Source organism: Pararge aegeria, chromosome 12, assembly GCF_905163445.1.
Source record: "Pararge aegeria chromosome 12, ilParAegt1.1, whole genome shotgun sequence".
Taxonomy (NCBI): domain Eukaryota; kingdom Metazoa; phylum Arthropoda; class Insecta; order Lepidoptera; family Nymphalidae; genus Pararge; species Pararge aegeria.
In genome coordinates this window covers 15,201,210-15,223,813 of record NC_053191.1, presented here as the reverse complement: position 1 = coordinate 15,223,813, position 22,604 = coordinate 15,201,210, and the positions used below count along the sequence as shown (strand labels likewise).

Below are 22,604 nucleotides of genomic sequence, written 5' to 3'. Positions count from 1 at the left end.
TCCCATTTCTGATTTGATAACGTAGCGATACACTGTCCATCGCTCGCTGAGTGACTCTCATTATGAGGCCCATAGTAAACGAGCACGTTTCGGAGCCATAAGTCAATCAAGCCATCACTGGCAATCTGCGTTGTTCGAAAACTTTGGTCTTCAGGCACTGAGATTTATTACGAGAAGATGTATATGTGAATATGTACTCTATCATGACATTAGACTACATATTACGATGTCCGAGGTTTGATTCCCTATTTATTGCACTAGAGTAATCGATAAAGTTATGTGATAACTTATCTTTGCTATCTATAAAGTATAAATGTGCTTTTATTTGAATGATATATGAATAAAATACATAAATACTTAAAATATACATATATGAAAGGACTTGACTAGTAGAACAATGTACACTTTAATGAAACCAGGGGTTTTTTTTTTAAATTATAATCTTCATAATTATAGATTTAAGAAAATTAAGAAAATAGTTGTTTTTATAAATATATTGTCTATCTAAAAAACTCGCTTTATCTTTAACTTTGATATAAGTTCAGTTAAGTAAAACAATACGTTTAGAAATAAAAAATAGCAGCTTATTCCACGTAAAATTTCCTTTCTTGCGTACACTTACCTTTGTGGCAAGACGTCGTTACTCGTTACGGCTAAGAGAAAAGACTTTCTTTCCCCGACATCACAACGTAAACGATTTAACGATTATACAATGCAACCTTTATGTAAATATTCATGGAGCCATTACTGGTATAACATATTTATCACGTAAATATATCATTGATTTTTGACGGCCGATTGGTGCAGTGGCATTGTGCAGTGCTTTCTGAGCCCAGAGTTGTGGGTTCGATTTCCACAGCTGTTAGTGTGATGAACATAAATGTTTTGCAGTGTCTGGGTATTTATCTGTACCCATATTATATATAAGTATTTATGTATATTATTCATAAAAATATTCATCAGTCATCTTAGTACCCATAACACATGCTACGTTGACTTTGGGGCTATAGGGCGATGTATGTATTGCCGTAGTATATATACCTATATATGTTTTTTTTAAATTTTATATGAGACTAGCGGACCCCAGCGCCATCTGTCGGGCTGATTTGTGAATCTAAACCATCCAGGGTGCCACTCAAACGCATACCGAAAAATTCATTTAAATCGGTCCGGCCGTTTAGGAGGAGTTCAGTGACATACACACGCACCTAAGAAATATATATATAAAGACTAGTAATTTTGTAATTAAATATCTTCTTTTATTCAGAAAACCAACATAAAGCCCCTTTGGTTAAATTAAACTGTAAAACCTCATATTAACTTCAATTATTATAGTTAAACCCCAGTAAAACCCAATATACTGCGATAGCTAATGATAGAAATAAACTATCGCTTTGTTTGAAATATAACCATTATCACTTTAGTGCAGTTACTAAAATATACGGTTTGAATTATAATGTATGGAGTGGACTACTAAGGTCTACTAACTAATTAGCCTTTTTTGCTAGCAATCTTAATAAATAAATAAATAAATATACTACGACAATACTCAAGTCGCCATTTAGTCCCACTCAAGAACTTGGGTACTAACCTGGGCTAGAGGCTTTGGCCGAGGCTAGTTACCACCCGACAAAGACGTGCCGCTAAGCGATTTAGTGTGCCAGTGCGATGGCGTGTAGAAACCAATTAGAGGTATAACTACCATGTTAGACTGCATCATCACTTACCACCAGATGAGATTTATTTTTGATGTGAAACATCTATAGGCGGAGGGTAAACCTGATTTTTCGCGTGGCGACACAGGCCGTGGCGACGCATTGCCACGCTATATTATTGAATTTTTGTATTTCGTATGTAAAAATAAAAATGAATATTAATTTTGTAATAAAACAGTCATTATTAACAGACTTACAAAAACGAGTGGTTATGGTTGTATTTTTTTTTAATTTGTGGAACAAATTTTTCATCATGCAATATCTGCAATAACTTACAGAAAACAATTTCGATGTTTCACATCTGCCAGGCTTCCCGTGACGGCTCACACGTTTTTTTTTATTTATTTATTTGTTTGTGCATAACTTAACCGCTTATTAATGTAACGATGATCACTGTTAAAGTATGAAACTGCGTAACAATGATCACGCCCACAAATCAAAAACTTAAAATTTATCACTGTTCACTGGATATTTATCAAGAAATCGAAATACATTCAAATATATTAATCAAAATAAAATAAGATAAAAAAACAATGATCAAAAGGGTCAAAGAAAGGCCTAGCTTGTAGTGGAATTTAAAAAAAAACCCTGAGCTGTGTATTCCCGTATGAGCTTAGCCTTAAAGCTTTATATACAGACGTAAAGAGAATCACTAGTTTACAAGAAGCAAGCACTGTATACATTCGCTATAAGTAATCCGATTGCTATAATCAAAGGCAGATTTGGCATTCAAATCTCATTCCTATCTCTGAAGAGCGCTGAAAGTTGGCGTGTATGAGACACACTGCTGAACGAAAACGTGTAGCAACTTTGAAATGTATGTTCGTTGCTTTAGTGCCGCATGGAAGACATTGATTTTATGTAGGTGAGTATGTAATACAACGGGTACCCCGGACGTCTTATAAAGCCAACGAGAGGGACATGCCGTGGTTTTTAGTTCGGGTAAACGAGTCCCACATAACCTCTGTCCTGCCCAAAAGGACAGAGGTAGCCATAATATTTTCCACCACGACAAAAAAAAAGGTGAGTATGTTGAAAGAATTTAACCGCCAAATGTAACTCCGAAGGGCGTGTTGGAATTTTAGTGATATCTTCTCGTCCAAACACATCAGTGCTTTGAGGACAAGGTCTTCGAACAGTGTGCCTGGTGTGATGACTTATGGCTTCGAAACTATTAAATACCCTATAACCCTACTCGAGAATCGGGCTTGAAAATAAAACATAGATATCTTATCTCAAACTGATATTTCCTGCGTTTAGCGCATTATACTAAATCGGCTTTTTTATAAACCCTGAAAACATGTTGTTTACTTTCATACATACTTTCATTTTTCATTCAACATCCTTAAGGGGGAAAATTTAAAGATGTATATAGCCTTTCTCAGTTCTTAAGACTGAACTTTTCGATCTGTCGCATTGAGTTATCGAATGCGAAAAATCCTACTAATATTATAAATATGAAAATGTGGATGTTTGTTACACAATCACGCAAAAACGGCTGAACGCATTTGGATGAAATTTGGCATACATGTAGCCTTTCACACGTTAAACAACATAGGCAAACTTTTATCCCAATTTCTTTAGTAGTTCTGGAGGACCAATTGAAAATTGTATACGAACTAAGCCGCGCGCTAAGCTTTGAAATTTGGTATGCATGTTACCTATGCTATGTACTTTCTATACCAATCTCTCAAATAGTTCCCGTGATGAGATTCAAAACTGTGAACGAGCGAAGCTTTAGACCCGAATTTGAAGTCCACGCTGAAATAATCGCGGACAGAAGCTAGTATCAACCAATCAATCCTAACCGTATTCGGTCACAGCGACTGTTTCGGATTCCGGCTGAGAGCGCCGCTGGTGAGCTCTTAGCTAACTCGCATAACCTGATTTTGTGCTAAACGTGCGGCTGCATTGATTACACGTTAACACAATGGCAATATAGTTATATGATACGCGGCCGCTGGTGGTCGCCTTTAGCTCATCGCGTTTGGCCTCAAGCTATATTAAGGATAATATTCATAGGAACTATGCAATTAAATAATGTCCTGAACTATGCAACAGATTGAAAACAAATTGATAATACTTAAAAATTAGAGTGAGATTACGTAATTTTTTCTATCGATAAAATTTCATATTTTTATGTTTTCGCATAATCAGAGCCCTTGGAAATATGATGTAGTTTTTATACAGTTTTTTTTTGGGTAAATCAAACTTGATGAACTACTGTAAAAATCTAATCTAAATACTCAAAACTTGCTACGAGTTTGCTATTAAGTCGTCACCATAAATACAACTGGTAGTTCCAGAGATTCGCGCGATCAAACGAATAAACAAAGTGTTCGCTTCATTATTTGAATAGATAGATATATATTGCTCGTTGTTTGCAGCAGTGTGTATGTATCGGCAGCACAATTCATCTTAGTTATCCGTCAGCACTGACAGCTTGCAAATGGACGGAACTCGAATATCCCGTTACACTGCACTGAGGCGTCTTAGCGCTTTGGTTAAATTTGAATCTGAGGTAATTTGCTTTAATGTATCTTGTATTGTCTAAGTATATTTACTTAACGCTCTAAAGAAGCTCCTTACTGTGATTCTTAAAGCCTATTACATAGAGTTCAATTTAGCTAGAATGTTATTCAATTTAGATCAAATTATTCTGAAAAAATAATTGATGTTCAAATTTAGTTTCTAAGTATATTTACTTAACGCTCTAAAGTAGCTCCTTACTGTGATTCTTAAAGCTTATTACATAGAGTTCAATTTAGCTAGAATGTTATACAATTTAGAACTAAATATTCTGAAAAAATAATTAATGTTTAAAGTTAGTTTCTGAGTATATTTACTTAACGCTCTAAAGTATCTTCCTTATGTGATTCCTAAAGCCTATTACATAGAGTTCAATTTAGCTAGAATGTTATACAATTTAGAACTAAATATTCTGAAAAAATAATTGATGTTCAAATTTAGTTTCTAAGTATATTTACTTAACGCTCTAAAGTTGCTCCTTACTGTGATTCTTAAAGCGTATAACATAGAGTTCTATTTAGTTAGAATGTTATACAATTTAGAACTAAATATTCTGAAAAAACAATCGTTGTTCAAAGTTAATCATCCCAGATCAAGCAGACAAGAAGGAAAGCCTTGGGGTGCTTCTCATCTGGTTTAAATATAGGTACGAGTTATTCAAAAGAGCTATGTCTAAAGCAGGATTACTGCAATTACTAAAAGATATATAAAACAAATATTCACTAAACTTCGACGAACTTTCTGGCACATTGGTGAGCGCTGTAGTTTTAAATGGGAGGTCCCGGGTCCAATTCCCGACAGGGGCAATTTAGGAATTTATAATTTCTGACGTTTCTCACAGTAAGATTTTAGGCCGTAGTCCAATACGGCAGCTAGTGTGGATAGGCTTCACACGTCTTTATTAACATTATAAAGAACTCTCATATACGCAAGTTTACAATAGGTGTTTTCCTTCATCGCTCAATCAAGTGTTATTTAATTGCTTTAAAACGCACATAGCTCTGAAAATTTAGGACAGGGATTAAGCTTGGTCCCACCGAAAGGCAGGCCAATGCCATTCGACTAAGATATTGATTATTGAACATGCTATCGTTCAATTAATATGTTTTTTTATAGTTATAATGGACGTACTATGAAAATTAAGCTTGATTGATTTGTAAAGTCAACCCCTCCTCAGGAGGGGTGTAAAGATAACACCGGCGCAACCTTACACAGTAAGGTTGCGCCGGTGTTATAGCATAACGTGTGAAGAGAGAACATTGCTGAAGATATCTTAGCGGCAGAAATAAGCATGACGAAACTACTTCTCCGGACGAGCTCTATCTATAATAAAAAGCTCTACCACTGCTGAACACAAATTGATAATACATTAATATAACATGATAATTTAAATAACGTAACAATAGTAATACCTACTAGTAACTATGATATGTTCTTACACGCTCAAGTTAAGTTAAAAACATAGTGCATTTTTTACAATACTGCAGGCAATGGTTATAATAAAATATTAAATAACTAGCTGTTGCCCGCGACTTCGTCTGCGTTTGATTTTGTTTTTAAAGTATTCAGTATCGCTAAGCCTTAAATGAGTATAGTAGTATATATATAACATGTGACTATCAATTAATTAAAGACAAATAATTTGCAATAAAATAAAATTGCGACTATAATTAAAGATCTAAGCTATCCTATCTCTTAAGTTGGACCAGACTGCTCACGGTGTGCCAATTTAATTTAAAATCGGTTAAGTAGTTTACGAGTCCATTGCGGACAAACATCGTGACAGGAGATTTATATATATTAAGATAAATATACTACGACAATACACACATCGCCGTCTAGCCCTAAAGTAAGCGTAGCTTGTGTTATGGGTACTAAGATGACTGATGAATATTTTTATGAATTACATAAACATAAATACTTAGAAAATACATATAAACACCCAGACACTGAAAAACACTTATGCTCATCACACAAACATTTTCCAGTTGTGGGAAACGAACCCACGGCCTTGGACTCAGAAAGCAGGGTCGCTGCCCACTGCGCCAGTCGGCCGTCGAATGGTTAGCAACCGTGTTCCAAGGATCCGCAAATATATCACAGGTGACTCGGTCGGCATTGCAAAATTATCTGATCAAATCAAATTAAATCAAATACACTTTATTGTACACGTTATAAAGACAAAGCTATAAAAAAACGAATAGAATAAGATTGATGGTAAGTTTTGGTCTATCCAAAACTTAGCAGGCGTTACTTTGCGGAGTTCCATGATATTATTTACGCACGTAGAGGGTATATTGCCGATAATCTTGTCGGTGTGGAGTAAAGATTGAAGAAATTATAAACTGCCCCATAAGATTCACCCGCTTTTCGCGGAGTATAGCAAATTAAGCTTAATTTTTATAATATATCATGGAATTCCGCAAGTCAACAATCGACCGGTTAATTTTATATTAAAGATATTAAAGGTAGAAAGACAGATTATTACTAAAGAAAGAAAGATTATTACTTATATCCCGATATAGATTATCTCTTATATATATAAGAGCAAAACAATATTTTGATCTGTAATATATTGCATTGAGGTTGTTCTAAATTGCTCTTTAACAACAATATTAGTTTATAATCACTATACGGAACAAGGAAACAGCCCCGATATCGAGCATCTTCATGCATTTTCCATTAAGTTAGCAAAATCGATGGTCCACCCGAAGCGCGGTGAGGAAAAATGATTCATATGCCCTTGAAAATAAGGAATAAATGGAAACGTTTGACTATGTATGTATCACAAGTTCTATTCGCTGAAGCATTTGAGAGCGGTCTGTGTATTCTTTATAGGAAATATGAAATATTAAACTCAAAAGTAATGAAAATAAAATATAAAAGAACCTAAAAGAACTTTATTTATATTGTGGTCTTTAAACCCTAATGTATATCAATGAACCTCATCGATATAAATAAACAGATTATTTTATCCTGCGGTCCTGAGAATAAATATTTTACACTAATTGTATCTGCAAATAAAATCAGCGCCATCTCTTTGTAATACTCATGAACTACCACGGACCTTCGTAGACTTTTAACGAATTCCCTGGTGCAACGGTGAGCGCTGTGAATTTAAATAGGAGGTGCCGGGTTCGATTTTCGGCAGAGGCAATTTGGGAATTAATAATTGCAGAATTTTCTCTGGTCTGATCTGATGAGAGGCTTTGGCAATGGCTAACACCCTACCGACAAAGACGTGCCACTAAGCGATTTTGTGTTCTGCGATTTCGCGTATAACCCGATTAGGGGTATAACTACCATAGGTACTCCCTAACAGGTTAGCCCCCTTCAATCTTAGACTACTTCATCACTTACCACCAGGTGAGATTGCAGTCAATGCCTAACTTGTAGTCGAATAAATAAAAACACTTATAATGTTACTATGTATAGACACGGTCACTAAACAAGCAATATAGCATCGACTCATTGGTGCTATACGATAAAAGAGCACCAAGCGACTAGCACCGTATTCTTGTACTGTCGACTTAAAGTGATGAACTTAACATTTCAGTGTTGTTACAGAAAAAATGTTAAGAAGTATAGAAGCAGGCGTTACTTTGCGGAATTCCATGATATATTATGAAAATTAAGCTTAATTTGCTATACTCCGCGAAAAGCAGGAGAATCTTGTATACTTATAAATATGGTGTTAGCTAGAACTATAAAAATTCCAACGTCAAGCGTGCCTAGCTATCACAGGCTGCATGAGCACAACACCAACAACTGCGCTGGAAGCTATACTATGCATACCACCACTACACCTACACATTAAAGAGGAAGCCACACTTGCAGCCCTTAGACTGAGGGCTTACGGGCTGTAGAAGGATACAAACATAGGACATACAAGGATACTATCAAAAGAAATGACTAAATGCCCACAACTAGACTGAATATGTGATAAGACGCGGAAACACTACGTGCTAGACAGGCACTATAAAGTAACCGCTAAAGGAGGAAAAACAGACAAAGCTGACACCGTCGCAATAGAGGTCATCGTAATTTTAGTTACTCTACCATCGGTTCGGAAGACAGATTATACCGAGAAGAGCCGGTAAGAAACTCCGCAGATTGCTCTTTTCCAACATCATTTTACTGTTTTTTCTTTTGAGAGATGAGAGCGGAGCCTGCTTACAAGCAGCCTTGACGTTAACCAAACAACAAGTTAGGCCGTTACAATCTTAGACTGCATCATCACTTACCATCAGATAATAATATCCTTCAATCTATACATACATACATACATATTAATATCGAGGACGGCATGTATACTCGTAGATAAGATACATTAATTATGTTATTATTACACAAATTGTTCTCCTCCAAACTAGTCGAGAGATAATTGTGTTGTACTGAACAATATCCTAAAGACATTGTTATTGGGAAAATCTGGATCTGATAGTTAATATTATTTATTACACAGAAATAACGAGTAACACTAAAAAAAAAGAGAACCGAAAAGAACCGACATTTTTTTTTAAAGTTCGTTCTTCTCGGTTTTTAAGTTATATATTATACTTAAAAATGTTGTTGAAAATATTTATTTCTAGCTTTTTAGTTGTTTAACAATGTCGGTTTTCTTGGTCAATTTTTTTTCTTATACTCGTTATTTCCTTATAATAACTATAAGATCCAGGTAATCCATTTCCGAGTAATCGCGTTACAAAAAACATATAACCAAATTGAGACTTTCCTCCTTTTTTAGTTTAGTGATAGAAGAACTTTTATTATCACGAACATGGAAACTCGAATATTACGTTAATAAGCAAACAGATGATAAAATAAACAGCTCACGCATTTGCTCTTACATTTACCTTTTATTTTCTATTTTTACTCGTGTTTGTTTTTTTGACATAACATTTTGTCATCGTCGTCAATAACTAGTAAATTGTATTGTTTTAACAATACAATTTACTAGTTACAACCGTCTATCCGAAGTATTTTTTTGTCTAATAATAAAGTATAAAGAACATGTAAAAATAAATCCAAGTAGCACAAATATGATATTATTATAAATAAAAAATATATATGTAGGTATATTACGACAATACATACATCGCCATCTAGACTCTAAGTGAGCTTTATGGGTGCCAAGATAATATAATGTTAAGGAATACTATACCTAAATACTTATCAACTTATCAACTTATACTAATGTTAAAAGCTGAAAAGTTTGTTTGTTTACTAAAAGGCGATGATCTAAGGTACTACTGGTACGATTTGAAAATTTTTATCAGTGTTGGATAGGCCATTTATCGAGAAAGGCTAAAGAAAATATATTATTATGCTAAAACTAATAGGAGCATAGCACCTATGAAGAATGTTTTAAAATCGGACTTTTTCCGCGGCGTAAATAGTTAAAGTTACGATAAAATCATGTATGACAAAGTCTTCCATTTTTTTCGTTTTCCTTTCAAAAGTTCTAAAAAAAGTCCGCGACAGCATCTATCTTTTAAGGTTGACTTATACGCAGACCAAGTCGCGAGAGACCGCTAGTATACAGATAAACAACCAGACAATGAATAACATTCATGTTCATAATACAAACATCCTCCGGTTTGGAAAGCGAACCCACTGCCTTAGACTCAGAAAGTACGGCCACAGCTCACTGCGCCAATCGGCCGTCAATTATGATATTGTTGTAGAATTGAGAATTTTCTATGATCACCAGCCTATCTTCGTCATGGACCACTATAGGGAGTTTTTCACGCCTTTTGCCTCCAAACAAATTAAACGAGCCCAAATACTATGGAATAATTTTGAATTACTGCAGGGTTCTTGTTACCTTCTTGTAGAATAGAATAATAGAATAGAAAAAAAAACAATGAGAATAGAATAATAGAATAGATCACAAAGAAAACAGTAATAGTAGGTACTTAGTGCTAGAGTGCAAAGACGGCCTTATCACTAATAGAGATCTTTTAAAGGCAACCCGAGGGTACAAAGCCGTTACAATTGTGGAAAGTGGATGGTACATAAAGTAAAAAAATATAATAACATAAACTTACACGAACTATATTTATACGTACAAACTAAGTACCAAAATAAACGTATTTTCATTAGAATGGATATTTATATATATATATACTAGTAAAAAAGAAAGTGTGTGGGTATATTCCGTATAGGCTCCGAAACGGCTGGACCGATTTCAATGAAACTTTCAGGGAATCTTCTGATTGACCTGGCGAGTAATTCTGTAAAGTTTGGTGACGATCGGAGCACTGCTAATTTTGAACTGTCAAATTGTCAAATACAGCTTTTATTTACTATGATGATATTCTATTGTTGGGTGTACTTACATGCGTGTAGATAATGATCTTCACGCGCTCGAGAAGAGAATAGAAGATAATGAATACGGAGAGAAATAAATGATTTAATATATTATGAAACTTAAATTAAAAAATTAATGATGTAAGTTTATTGTTTAAATAAAATAAAACAAAATCTAGCCCGGCGAAGCGGGCTGGGTACGCTAGTGATAAATAAATGCTTTCATACACTTACACAATACGTAACTACATAGATGCATAATAATTTTTAGGCGATGTTTGAACAGTAGGTTAGTAGCTCCATAATCAGATTCTGGATACCACCAAAGCCCGACTAATAGTTTTTAGGACAGATCCAATCCAAGAAGCCAGACACGGCACGATAACGTAGTTGAATGATCGTTCTTATTTGATATTGAATTTTTTACGTTACACGTCCTGTCTGACGTCAACCCACCTTGGGAATAAGAAGTTTTGGTTATGGTAGTTACATTAGACACATGCTAGACCCCTTATTAGTTTTTACGCGGCTTGGCACGTCTTTGCCGGTGGGGTGGTATCTGGCCACAGCTGAAGTCTCCAACCAGACCATACCTGAAAAAAATCGCTAAGACTTTCCACTTTTATTACCATACTAGCTGTTGCCCGCGACTTCGTCTGCGTTTGATTTTTTTTTTTGATGTGGTATTCAATTTAGTTGTAGATCTAAAAAAATGTAAGTATTCAGTATCGTTAAGCCTTAAATGAGGGGTTTGCTGCTGTCCGTTGAGGAGTTCTGTCCTCTATCCCTAACCACATTCATCAGATCTACACAAAGTTCGCGCAAAATTAAACACATATTTTAACCTCTATAGTTATAATTTGTCGGAGTTATGATGTAATATCGTCAAACACTTTCATCCCCTCTCCCAAAGGAACCGAGCATAATGTCGGGATAAAAAGTATCCTATATTACTTCTAACACTTGCAAGAATATGTGTACAAAGTTATATGTGGATCGGTTAAGAAGTTTTTGCGTGAAAGCGTAACAAACAAACTTACATTGACATTTATAATATTTGTAGGGATAGGGATAGGGATAGGGATTGCTCAGTACAAAGGTGCCAAGGTGGACGTCACATTGACGGAAAAAAGTTGGCAAATCAGGTACAGCTAAATCAGATGCCAATAAGAATTCTACAAGCGGTTAACATTTTTTTAACAAAGAAGATACATTGCATATTAAATGAAAGCTAATAAAAACTACACAATCTTTTATTTATGAGCTCATGTTTATACTATAGAACTATACTAGGTAGGATAGCATGTACAAGGTAGTTTTCTGAAGTTCTACAAAGCTTAATAGAGTTTAGACTTGTTGTTCTTGTATGTAGTTGAGGATGCTTACTTCAAAGTTCAGGAACGGTGTTCCATGTTTATTATGCGAATTTCAATTACTTTTCTGAATTAACGACGCGTGAATATATTAAATAAGTAAGCTCATAAATCATTGGTGATTATTGCACTTTGGATTCAGATTAGATCGAACGATAGACACAAAGAAAATGCAACCTTAACCTATATTTATGCTTCGCGTGTTAAGTCAAATCAAATTTAGGATTTTATACGTACCCACCGAAAATCACGCTACTATATTATCAAAATTAAGCTTAATTTGCTATACTCCGCGAAAAGCAGGAGAATCTGTGTGGTGTAATTTATAATTTCTTCAATCCTTATACCCCACACCAAACAGATCTTCGGCAATATACCCTCTACGCACGTTTCGCTCCGAAACCGGAGCATCATCAGGAGATGTTGACTTTACAATGATGCTCCGGTTTCGGAGCGAAACGTGCGTAGAGGGTATATTGCCGAAGATCTGTTTGGTGTGGGGTATAAGGATTGAAGAAATTATAAATTACACCACACAGATTCTCCTGCTTTTCGCGGAGTATAGCAAATTAAGCTTAATTTTGATAATATATCATGGATTTCCGCAAAGTAGCGCCTGCTTCTATCCAATCACGCTACTAACCATAAAATCAGAAAGGAAAATTTTACGAAAAAAAACCGACTTTGTTAAACCACTTAAAAGCAAGAAATAAATATTTCTTACAGCATTTTTAAGTCGGTGCCAAGGAAAATGTGAAAATAATTAAGTATAGATATACTTTGTATACGGTTCTCTTATATATTATAGTAACAAGGAAACGACCAAGTAGTTTTCTACGATGAAGCAACGCTATGGGTCGAGGTATATGATGATATTAAAGGTATTTGTGTATGCAAACATAGCTCATGAAATTGTAAGGGTAAAAATTACTCATCAGAAGTTTTATGCCGCAGTTGTGTAATTTAAGAGTATATCCGAGAATTAAGCAGAGAAAATTAATGAAAGATCACGGTTTAGGAAGTAAAATGTTCCCTGCATATCAATAGGTGAGATATCTTATAATAATTATTTGAGGCTACTAAATATAAATATAAGTAATCATTGTTGAATATTAAAATATTATGCTGTTATATAAACGCTTTCAGTAACAAGAATTTTGTTTATGAAATCTTCTCTAACGCCATCTAGTCAGTATTACAAGAACTCCTACGAGAGCTAGAACAAAATGGTTCAAATTCGCCCTGAAAGTTTTTGCTGCATCGTAGTTTCTGCTATAGTAAACAGATGGCGCTGAATTTTCAGTCATCCCTTAAATAAATATTCTTTGAAGTACCAGTAACTTTAATCATATAATGAATTTAATTTTTCTATGACTTACCCCAAAGTCTTTGTACTTATGAGTGGTGTCTTCAAATTGAGGAATCCATTGAGTCTACTTATGTTTTTGTCTCTGCCAGTTTCTGTGCTTGTTGAGTCCGCCCTGAAACAAAAAGCAAGAGGAATGAAGTTTGGTACTTTATTAACACCAACAAAAGACTTGATTTTGTGATGTTTGATTAATTTAATACGGGACTAATAAACTTTTTTTAAACGTTCTATGGTTAGTTTTATTTTATACTAACTTCTGCCCACGACTTAGAAAGTATATTTCCTTTCCGCCCCGCTATAGCTGCCTGCCCGCGGCTTAGCTCGGAAATAATTTTCAATTTTCCCTCGGGAAGCCCTTAAGGAATCGGGATAAAAGGTAGCATATGTTCTCTTCCATGTTAAAGGCTACATGCGTGCCGAATTTCATTCAAAATCCATTCAGCCGTTTTTGCGTGATTGAGTAACAACATCCACAGTTTCACATTTATAATGTAATATATATATATATTTTACATGTGAAAGTAGTGAAAGTAGTGAAAGTGTGGATGTTGTTACTCAACCTATATTATATATATATATATATATAGTAGGAATATTGAACTGGTTTTCAACTTGTGAAAAAATTGTTTATTTGTTATCTAAATTTCATTAGAAAACCTCCATTTTAGTTTGGAAAAAACCTGTATTTGGAGGTCTCGCTCTTTCCGATATAAAGTTTACACATATACTGATAACATGACTTAACCAATTTATTACAGTTTATAATTTTATACTTTTTTTTTGTTTAATGTTTAGAATTTTGAAAATCAATCATGCAAGCATGCAAATATGTGAGTGTGTCTGTGTAAGTGTGTGTGTGTTTATGTTGGTATGGTTTTATAAAAGTGAGGAACTGTATCTTCTTTATTACTTTTAATGTTGTTAGTGCAAAATAGCTACGTTAATTAAAAAGCATACACAGCACACTTTTTAAAGACCAAATCCTTTTTTTGGTAGAACTCCCAAAGTTTGTTAGTAATCTCTTCGCTTTTTGCCTCACTTTTGAGGACTAGCCTTCTTTCTCATAGGAGGACGTTGTCATACCACTTTTTCTTATTTCAAAGCAATTTCACCTATTGGTAGAGTTCTGTAACATATTAATTAAATCAGCATAAATAAGTAATATAAATTAATGTTAGCAAATACCAAAGCGGTAAGCTCCAACAAATTGCACACAAGAACCGCCGGACTAACTGGACATCAATTACCCTAATTGTACTCCCCCCCACCCCCCACTCGGCAGTTACGGGCTATACGTAGGGTAAACGTTACTAAGATAACATCCGGTATTTTAGTGGATTTATATGCAAATGCTTCGTTCAGGAAAACGTTAACTTTTACCATCTATATTGGACTATGAAGTTTTCCGTTTGCAAGGTTTTGTCGCTAAATGATACAAATTAGGTACGCGGCCAAAAAAATACGACTACTGAACTCGAAGCGGTGATAGCGCATTTGGTAGGAGCTCGACTTCACTTTAGCCTTCTAGGGGGTCGAGTTCGGATCTAAGCACGCATTTCTAACTTTTCTAAGTTATGTGCGTTTCTAATACCTAATTAAAATATCGCTTGCGTCAATCATAGAGATCAAATCTGCATGCCTGAGAGTTTTACGTAATTTTCTCCAAGGTGTGTGGAGTCCACCAATCCGCACTGGGCCAGCGTGGTAGCTGACGGCCTTGCCCCCTCCACGTTGTGGGAGGAAACCTGCGCATTGTTGTGTGCCGGTAAAGATTGATGTGATGATGATGATACAGAAGGCGCTATACCACGGCCATTTTGTTTTTTTTTTTTGTGTAAACTTCTAGTCTTCGTATGATATATAGATAGAATGGCTTAATTGCAAAATACGAAGAAACAATTTAAGAAAACAGTTCATCGCGTTAGGGTGCAAAGAAGGTCTTATCTTGTAAAGGTAACCTAAGCATAAAAGCTTGTAGTTGAATAATTGACAGTGGACGGTGCACGAGGTAATGATAAAGTGAAAAATAAAAATACATACTAAAGGATGATGTATAGATTTTCACTCATACATCGAAGCCTGTTCTGGCATTAGGAATTTATTGTGGACTAGCGGACCCTCGTATTTATAATATAAGTAGGATGGTACGCATCGATCACAGTCCCATATACTTTGCGACTTGCTGTTATTTGTGAAGATTTATCTCCGACAATATTCATCAGATCTTTATTAAAATAAGACAATATATGCTTGATAGTATACACTTTTGAATAAAAAAAGAGTAATTAAACTAGCTGTTGCCCGCGACTTCGTCTGCGTTTGATTTTGTTTTTGATGTGGCGTTCAATTTAGTTATAGTTCTAAAAAAAATTAAAGTGTTCAGTATCGCTAAGCCTTGAATGAGGGGTTTGCTGATGTCCGCTGAGGAGTTATGTCCTCTATCTCAAACCACATTCAGATCTACACAAAGTTTGGGCAATATTAAATACATATTATAACCTTTATAGTACAAAAATAACTATTTAAATCTGTTATAATTTGTCGGAGTTATGGTGTAAATTCATCAAACATTTTCACTGCCTCTCCCAAAGGAACCGAGCGTAATGTCGGGATAAAAAGTATCCTATATTACTTCTAACACTTCCAAGAATATGTGTACAAATTTTCATGAGTCGGTTAAGTAGTTTTTGCGTGAAAGCGTAACAAAAAAACTTACATTGACATTTAATATAATATAATATATTAGTAGCGATAGGGATTTATAGAAATCTTCCAGTTAAAGTTTTATTATAAGTATAGATTAATAAAACTGTCTTGCTTTTATAAACACATAAACTCTTATAACATTACACTTCGTAATTTGGCACTCGAGTAAAAATTAAACCTTGGTGCGCCTTTGTTCGTTTCAGTAACATTATTATTATTGAAAAGTGAACTTTGTCTACCTATTAATGCTATGAACGTAAAAGTGTGTAGCCTGTAGGTACCTACTTTGCAAGTTAAAAACAATATTAAGAAAACTTAACTTTTATGTCCATTTGCAAGGGGTTTTATTTGCATACACATAAATTTATTTTTATTTCTTTTATATTTCTTTTTTAGTCTAATTTTTGCGGGTTTTTGCAAAATGTGCATAGCATCTGCAAGCGCCGATGAGGTCTGGTCTTTTCAATAAATTGTAAAATACGCAAACGTGCAACTTGTTCAGATTTAAAGGTTACCTAACTGATTCCTAACTATATCATATGTTAGCGCTTGATCACCTGGCTGATACCTACGTTTCGCCATGAACATGTTGTGACGTCACTACAAGATTCAGTAATATAGAATTGCTTTTATAGTACTTTTTGCTTTATATGATTCGTAATAATACTTATGTAAATAGTTAATGTTTTCCAAATAGAAAAGCAACAATATATTTTGTGAAATAACCGGAAACTGATATCGTAAAAAAATATTATTGGTTCGTTTTGTTGTCAACATTGTAAACGGTACCCGAGCCGTATAAAAGTAGAAGCATTACCTTCGCAAGCATTCATTCTGTATCAAGTAGTTGTAGGGGGAAACTCTGCTCGATTATATGTCAAATGTAAGAAGTATTATCCCAAGTCCTACCCCCACGTTCTCCAACACATATCAAGCACATACCGTCAAAAAATTATGCACACCATCAGAGACTACAATTTTCACAGTTTTTAGAAAAACATATTTGCTTTTCACACGACTGTAATTACTCCAAGCCATATATCGAGGCTACGTACATGTTATGAAAAATTGCTGAAATATACTTTTACCCTCTCTTTTAATCTCTCCTACAGATCCTCCTCCTAAAAATACAGTTCACATCCCACATATGCAAGGGTTATAGACAAAATATTTGTAAGGGACCAGCAAAAATACATGTTTATGCTGTTACATAAATAATCATAGCTTTTATGAAATATTCATTGGATTTTTTCTTACCGCAGTGGCACTACTTTGTCGCATAAGTGACAGGCATAGTGCAAAGAGAGACGACAAAAACTAAATATAGATAGAAACTTCTAGGCGTCGTCTGAACAGCTTCACACTACTATATCCATTTTTTATGTCAGCATTCGTCCCAAGCGGTGATAGCCTAGCGGTTAAGACCCCGGCTTTCCTTTCGTGGAGACCATGTTCGATGATATGTGCGTTTTTAATGAAAGCAATTTAAATATCACTTGTTATAAACGGTAAAGGAAAACATCGTGAGGAAACCTGCATGCCTGAGAGTTCTACATAATGTTTTCAACGGCGTGTGAAGTCTACCAATCCGCATTTGGCCAGCGTGGTAGACTGCGAAGACTACGTAGACTACTACCAGAACCCTTCTCATTCTGAGAGGAAGACCTTGGCCCTGTAGTACTCCCAATATAACTCGCAAGAGCCTTTACATCAATAATTACCAAATATCATTAATCATTCAAAAGTGGCGATTACCTAGTTGGTGAGTCTTTCCGTTTTCACTAAACCTAAGAAACCTTAAATAGGATGCCTAATGATGAGTGGAGAAAGAGAACGTTTGACTAACTCTTAGATAAAGACTATAATTGCTAGCGGCCATCTTAATTAAAATGGTTAATTAAATACGACAATGATTCGGCGGTACGTAATTTTTAGGGAACTCGTAAACTGACACTTGACAGATGAAAAAAATATATATTCAGTTTATTTTAAAATTTAAATCCATACAAAAAATGAACCTTAGGAGTGCCTAGGAGAGCATGGTAAGCCGTCGGTCCCAGTAATTATCACTAACTTGTGAAATTAATCGTTAAAGCCCACCAAGACACATTGGAGCAGCGTTGTGGGTCTATGCTCCAAAACCGTCTTTCCCGTCTCTGAAAAGGCCCTAGCCCAGCATGTGGGATTAGGGATATAACCCAATATTGAATAGAAGCAGGCGTTACTTTGCGGAAATCCATAATATACTCGTATTATGAAAATTAAGCTTAATTTGCTATATTCCGCCAACAGCAGGAGAGTCTGTATGGTGTAATTTATAATTACTTCAATCCGTATACTCCACAACAGATCCTCGGCAATGTACCCTCTACGCACGTTTCGCTCCGACACTGGAGCATCCTCGGGAGATGTTGACTTTACAATGAATAATTGTTAAGAATGTGGGACGTTAATAGACTGCGGATGATGAATGACAATAACCAGCGGCTTGACGTGCTTTCAGATACACCGACGCTGACACTCCTAATTTCCTGACAACGTACTGATAATACCTATGAGTAACTCAATACCTAACAATGATCTAAGATTCGAATCCGGGATAACGTAGCACTAGGTATAACGTGTTGTCTTCCCATCTCATAGTCTATTGGCTCCTCGTTACACAATCGATAGGAATGTATGTAGGTAGGTGCATTGCAGCCTTATCCAGACGCATTGTGGTCTCTCCGGAATGGAATTCAATTATCGTGACCGTAATACCAATAATATTAAAGTCGTAGCAACGTGTTAGTGCAGTCGAATGCAAAATGCAATTACATTTTACCCACGGTGGAGTTAAGACTGCACCTATATACGACGTGTCAATGAAAACCTTCACAGGCTTTTGAACTTACTTAAGAGGTAGATAATGAACTGTCTCTGAGAGTTATCTTTGAAACCGAAAACCAAATGGGTTTTCATAAACAGTGCTTTAAGATTATTTCAGTAAAAACTATGGCAGTGGCCAGAGTTTTTACTGAAATAAATCAGATACAGCTCTAACATCACATCGAAAGTTAATTCATGTGACTCCCTTTCACTTTATTAGGTACGCGTCGCGTAGGGTAGGTACTATGCGCGTGTCGATCTTTTACGAGAACGATTTAGCGTTCCGGTTCGATGCTGCATACCATTGGCTTAATAAAACTGTCATACCTCTAACAATAAACCCATACTATCTTACTTATCTATCTTATCCGTAAACTTAAATCACGCGAATATCTCCGTGAGGAATTTAAAGAGATAGGTATACTTACCATAGCTTCACAATATAGTTTTTGTAAGAAAAACATTGATCTTTTTCATTGTGGATATAAACAACCATGTGGATATAGATAGACATCTGCATATCTTCTGTACAGAATTCATTTATGGGTGTGATGTCATTTTACGAGTATAATAGGATTTGTATAATCCCAATACCTAACAAGCTGCAGCCTGACCAGGGAATCGAATCTGCTTCCTAACGAAACCCATTCCACTGTAGGATAATATTTTCTCGCAATAAAGTGTTATATCTCAAAACCAGCTTGCGTAATATTTGTCGCGCGTTAATATCGCTGGGCTAAGCGCGCCATCTGGCAGTGACGGGGTTTAGAAATAAACTCCTTGTTACATACTCCCTAACTGTACCTACTGTGAACAGGATTGGTAAACCGTTCTATAGCAATGTGCTAAAATATATTGGAAATTATGTTTAATGTCTGACGTTTTAGGTTTATTGTCTTCATCTGCCTTTTTTGCAGCTTACACCTGAGTGGCAGCGATGCTGCGAAGCGGTGATAGCGCATTGGCTAAGAGCTTGACTTCACTTTCGGGGGGCCGAGTTTGAATCCCAGCACGCTCTAAAAAATAACTAACGATACCCCAAAAACCTGTATAGCGAATCAAATGATAACCCCATTTACTTGTATAAACATACAGCGTAAGTTTTGAATCATTTTTAATATATTATTATTATTATTATTATAATTAATTAAATTAATTAGCTTTAGATACGGATTTCCCTAGCATGTAAGAAATACTGGAGCCTGAAGGAGGTAATGAAGAACATAGATATTAATATCAGCATAAAAGTCAGGTTAAACATGTCGCGATTCTCCCATGCTTAAATTATTGATGCCAAACATGGACACTTAAGAAATGATGAGGATGAGGAGAAAATTGTTGTATGCGAAAGGAAATGGAAAGGAGCATGCTACAGTTAAAGTTGTCAGACAAGTTAAATAACCACAAAATAGGGAAAAGTACGGGAGTTAGGGACGCCCTGAGGCAAGTAAAATTGCTAAGATGGAAATGGGCGGGTCATGTTTGCAGAGCAAATACCATTTCATGGACGAGAATATTGACAGAGTGGCTGCCACGGAATAATAGAAGGAAAAGAGGAAGACCAAGGAAACGCTGGGCGGACGTTTTTACTCGAGTAAGTGGACCTTTGTGGATGAGAAACGCTAAGAAAAGAATGGAATGGAGAGAGCTGGGGGTGGCCTACGCCAGAGAGGCGACTTCTACCGCAAGTTACAACGAAAAAGACATAACACAGGCTATTAAATCAATGTAATGATGTAAAATGTCATTTGTTAAAATATTCATGTAGCGAGTGAATGTAATAGGCTAATTTTAGGTTTTAGGTTATTTTAGATTAACATAAACATCCAGTACTATATACTATATTATAAAAGTCTCTGTTCGACGGACGGGAAGACATTGCATTATATAGATATATTATATTATATAGATAATATGCAGCAGAGCACTGCCTTTCTTGACTGCGTCTTCAATAGTACAAAAAGAGGCTTCATATACATGTATAAGATATCATACCTGACTACAGGAAAATTTAATTTTATACAAAATTAAAAGTGGGCTACAAAGAAAACTGAAAATAAGTATAGTAGGGGAGCCCAAGCGGGGATTTCGGGATTTACTAAAGCGCGGCAGATTAATATACAGGGGGATACCTTGTACCCGGTTAAGTACCTCCACAAAACATGAGGCCCATATATAAGGCCGCCCGTGAAGGATACAGGATCAGATTAGTAAAAAAAAATTGACCATCAGAAATTCTCGAGCGCGTCAGATTAAGGTAGGGTGAGTTAATTACATCCTAAAAAGTGTATATTCCACTAATCTGACAATTTGAGAGTGACGTAAAAAAAGGGGAGGGCAACAAAGTTGTCATCGCGACATTCTCGAGCGTAGCTAAATTTTTTTTTTTTTGAAGGAAATAATTCAAGAATAATGAAAAATATATAATCTGACGATTTCCGCAAGCCGAAATAACAAAAATTCGTCGATAAAGTTAAATGCGTGCAGCTGCGTGATGCCCACATTTAGTTCTCCGCGTTTATATTCCTCTCTATCTATTACTCTCTCACTCCGTCCCCACTCTGGTTTCTGCTGCCATGACGCCATCACAGCTGATCATAAAGAATCGTTCGTGGCATACTGTTTACAACGTGTTTCCATCGTTTTGGCTTTTTTTGCTATTTTAATGTTATTTGTGTGAATAAAAGTTTATAAATATATAAACTTTATTTCACACAAATAATATGTGTATTTTGTGGTGAAAGTACCTTACAAAAAATTCGATTTCGTCGATTCGTTCGAGAGATATCGTGAACGAAACAAACCCGAAAAAGTGTTTTTTTCGGGATTACTCCGAAATTTGTTGTCCGATCAATTAAAATTGATTACTTATGTGGATGATAAAACTGCTTTGAATGCCGTGAACCGCGTGAAAATTGCTTGATCCATTCAAAAGTTATTGCGGTTTGAAAATTCCAAAAATAGTGTTCTATAAAACTCTTATCAGACTTTCGTGCTGGGAGAGCTCAAATGCATAGAAATATTATTTCTTTGAACTCAAAATATCATATAAATTATATTTTGAGATCAAAAATGCCATAAGTACAATTTTAAGCGCCTAGGAATGGAATTAGCGGGAAGTTGCAGGGGTGGCCTTTAAGGTGAACCGTTTTTCTAATTTTTTTTTGTCAGATCAGGCGAATCCCTCTAGATAATCGTCAGATTTTGAGACAGTACGTTAAGAATATAAAGATGAAACATATATATCTTAATCTGACGCGCTTGAGTATTTCAAAATGGTGAATTTTTTTTGCACATTATGAAAATGGCCGCGAGTTTGCGTCCCATCGAAATCGTCAGATTAGTGAATGAGAGCTTTTTTTTTGTGCACTTAACACTACCTTAGAAAATCTGACGCACTCGATTAAATTTTTGTTTTTTTCATTTTCATCCCTTAAATACTACCACCCGCATCATGCAAACGATCAGATTAACATACGTACATTATTAAAAATACGTAGGGTATTGATGCTATCAATATCTGACGCGCTCGAAGATGTCCATGCAACAGTTTTTTTTTTACATATTTAAAAATCTATAGCCGCTTCCCCCACCGATGTAAAGGTATATATATCATATAACATTTTTTTCTTCTTATCATCTAAGCTATGCATCCCAATAGGTCTCTACGACGCTCGAGTAAATCCCCATTTAGCATCGTGGGCTACCCTACTAGTACTTGACCTAATAAAA

General features: G+C 35.5%; 1 protein-coding gene across 1 annotated transcript in view; it reads right to left on the bottom strand.

Moving 5' to 3' along the window:
* The window catches only part of LOC120627971 (synaptotagmin-7), a 429,893-nt gene that overhangs the window by 385,142 nt on the left and 22,147 nt on the right, over positions 1–22,604 (bottom strand). The window contains exon 2 of the mRNA XM_039896112.1: positions 13,309–13,410. Coding sequence (XP_039752046.1) covers positions 13,309–13,410 — 102 coding nt within the window. The remainder of the gene's footprint in view (positions 1–13,308; positions 13,411–22,604) is intronic.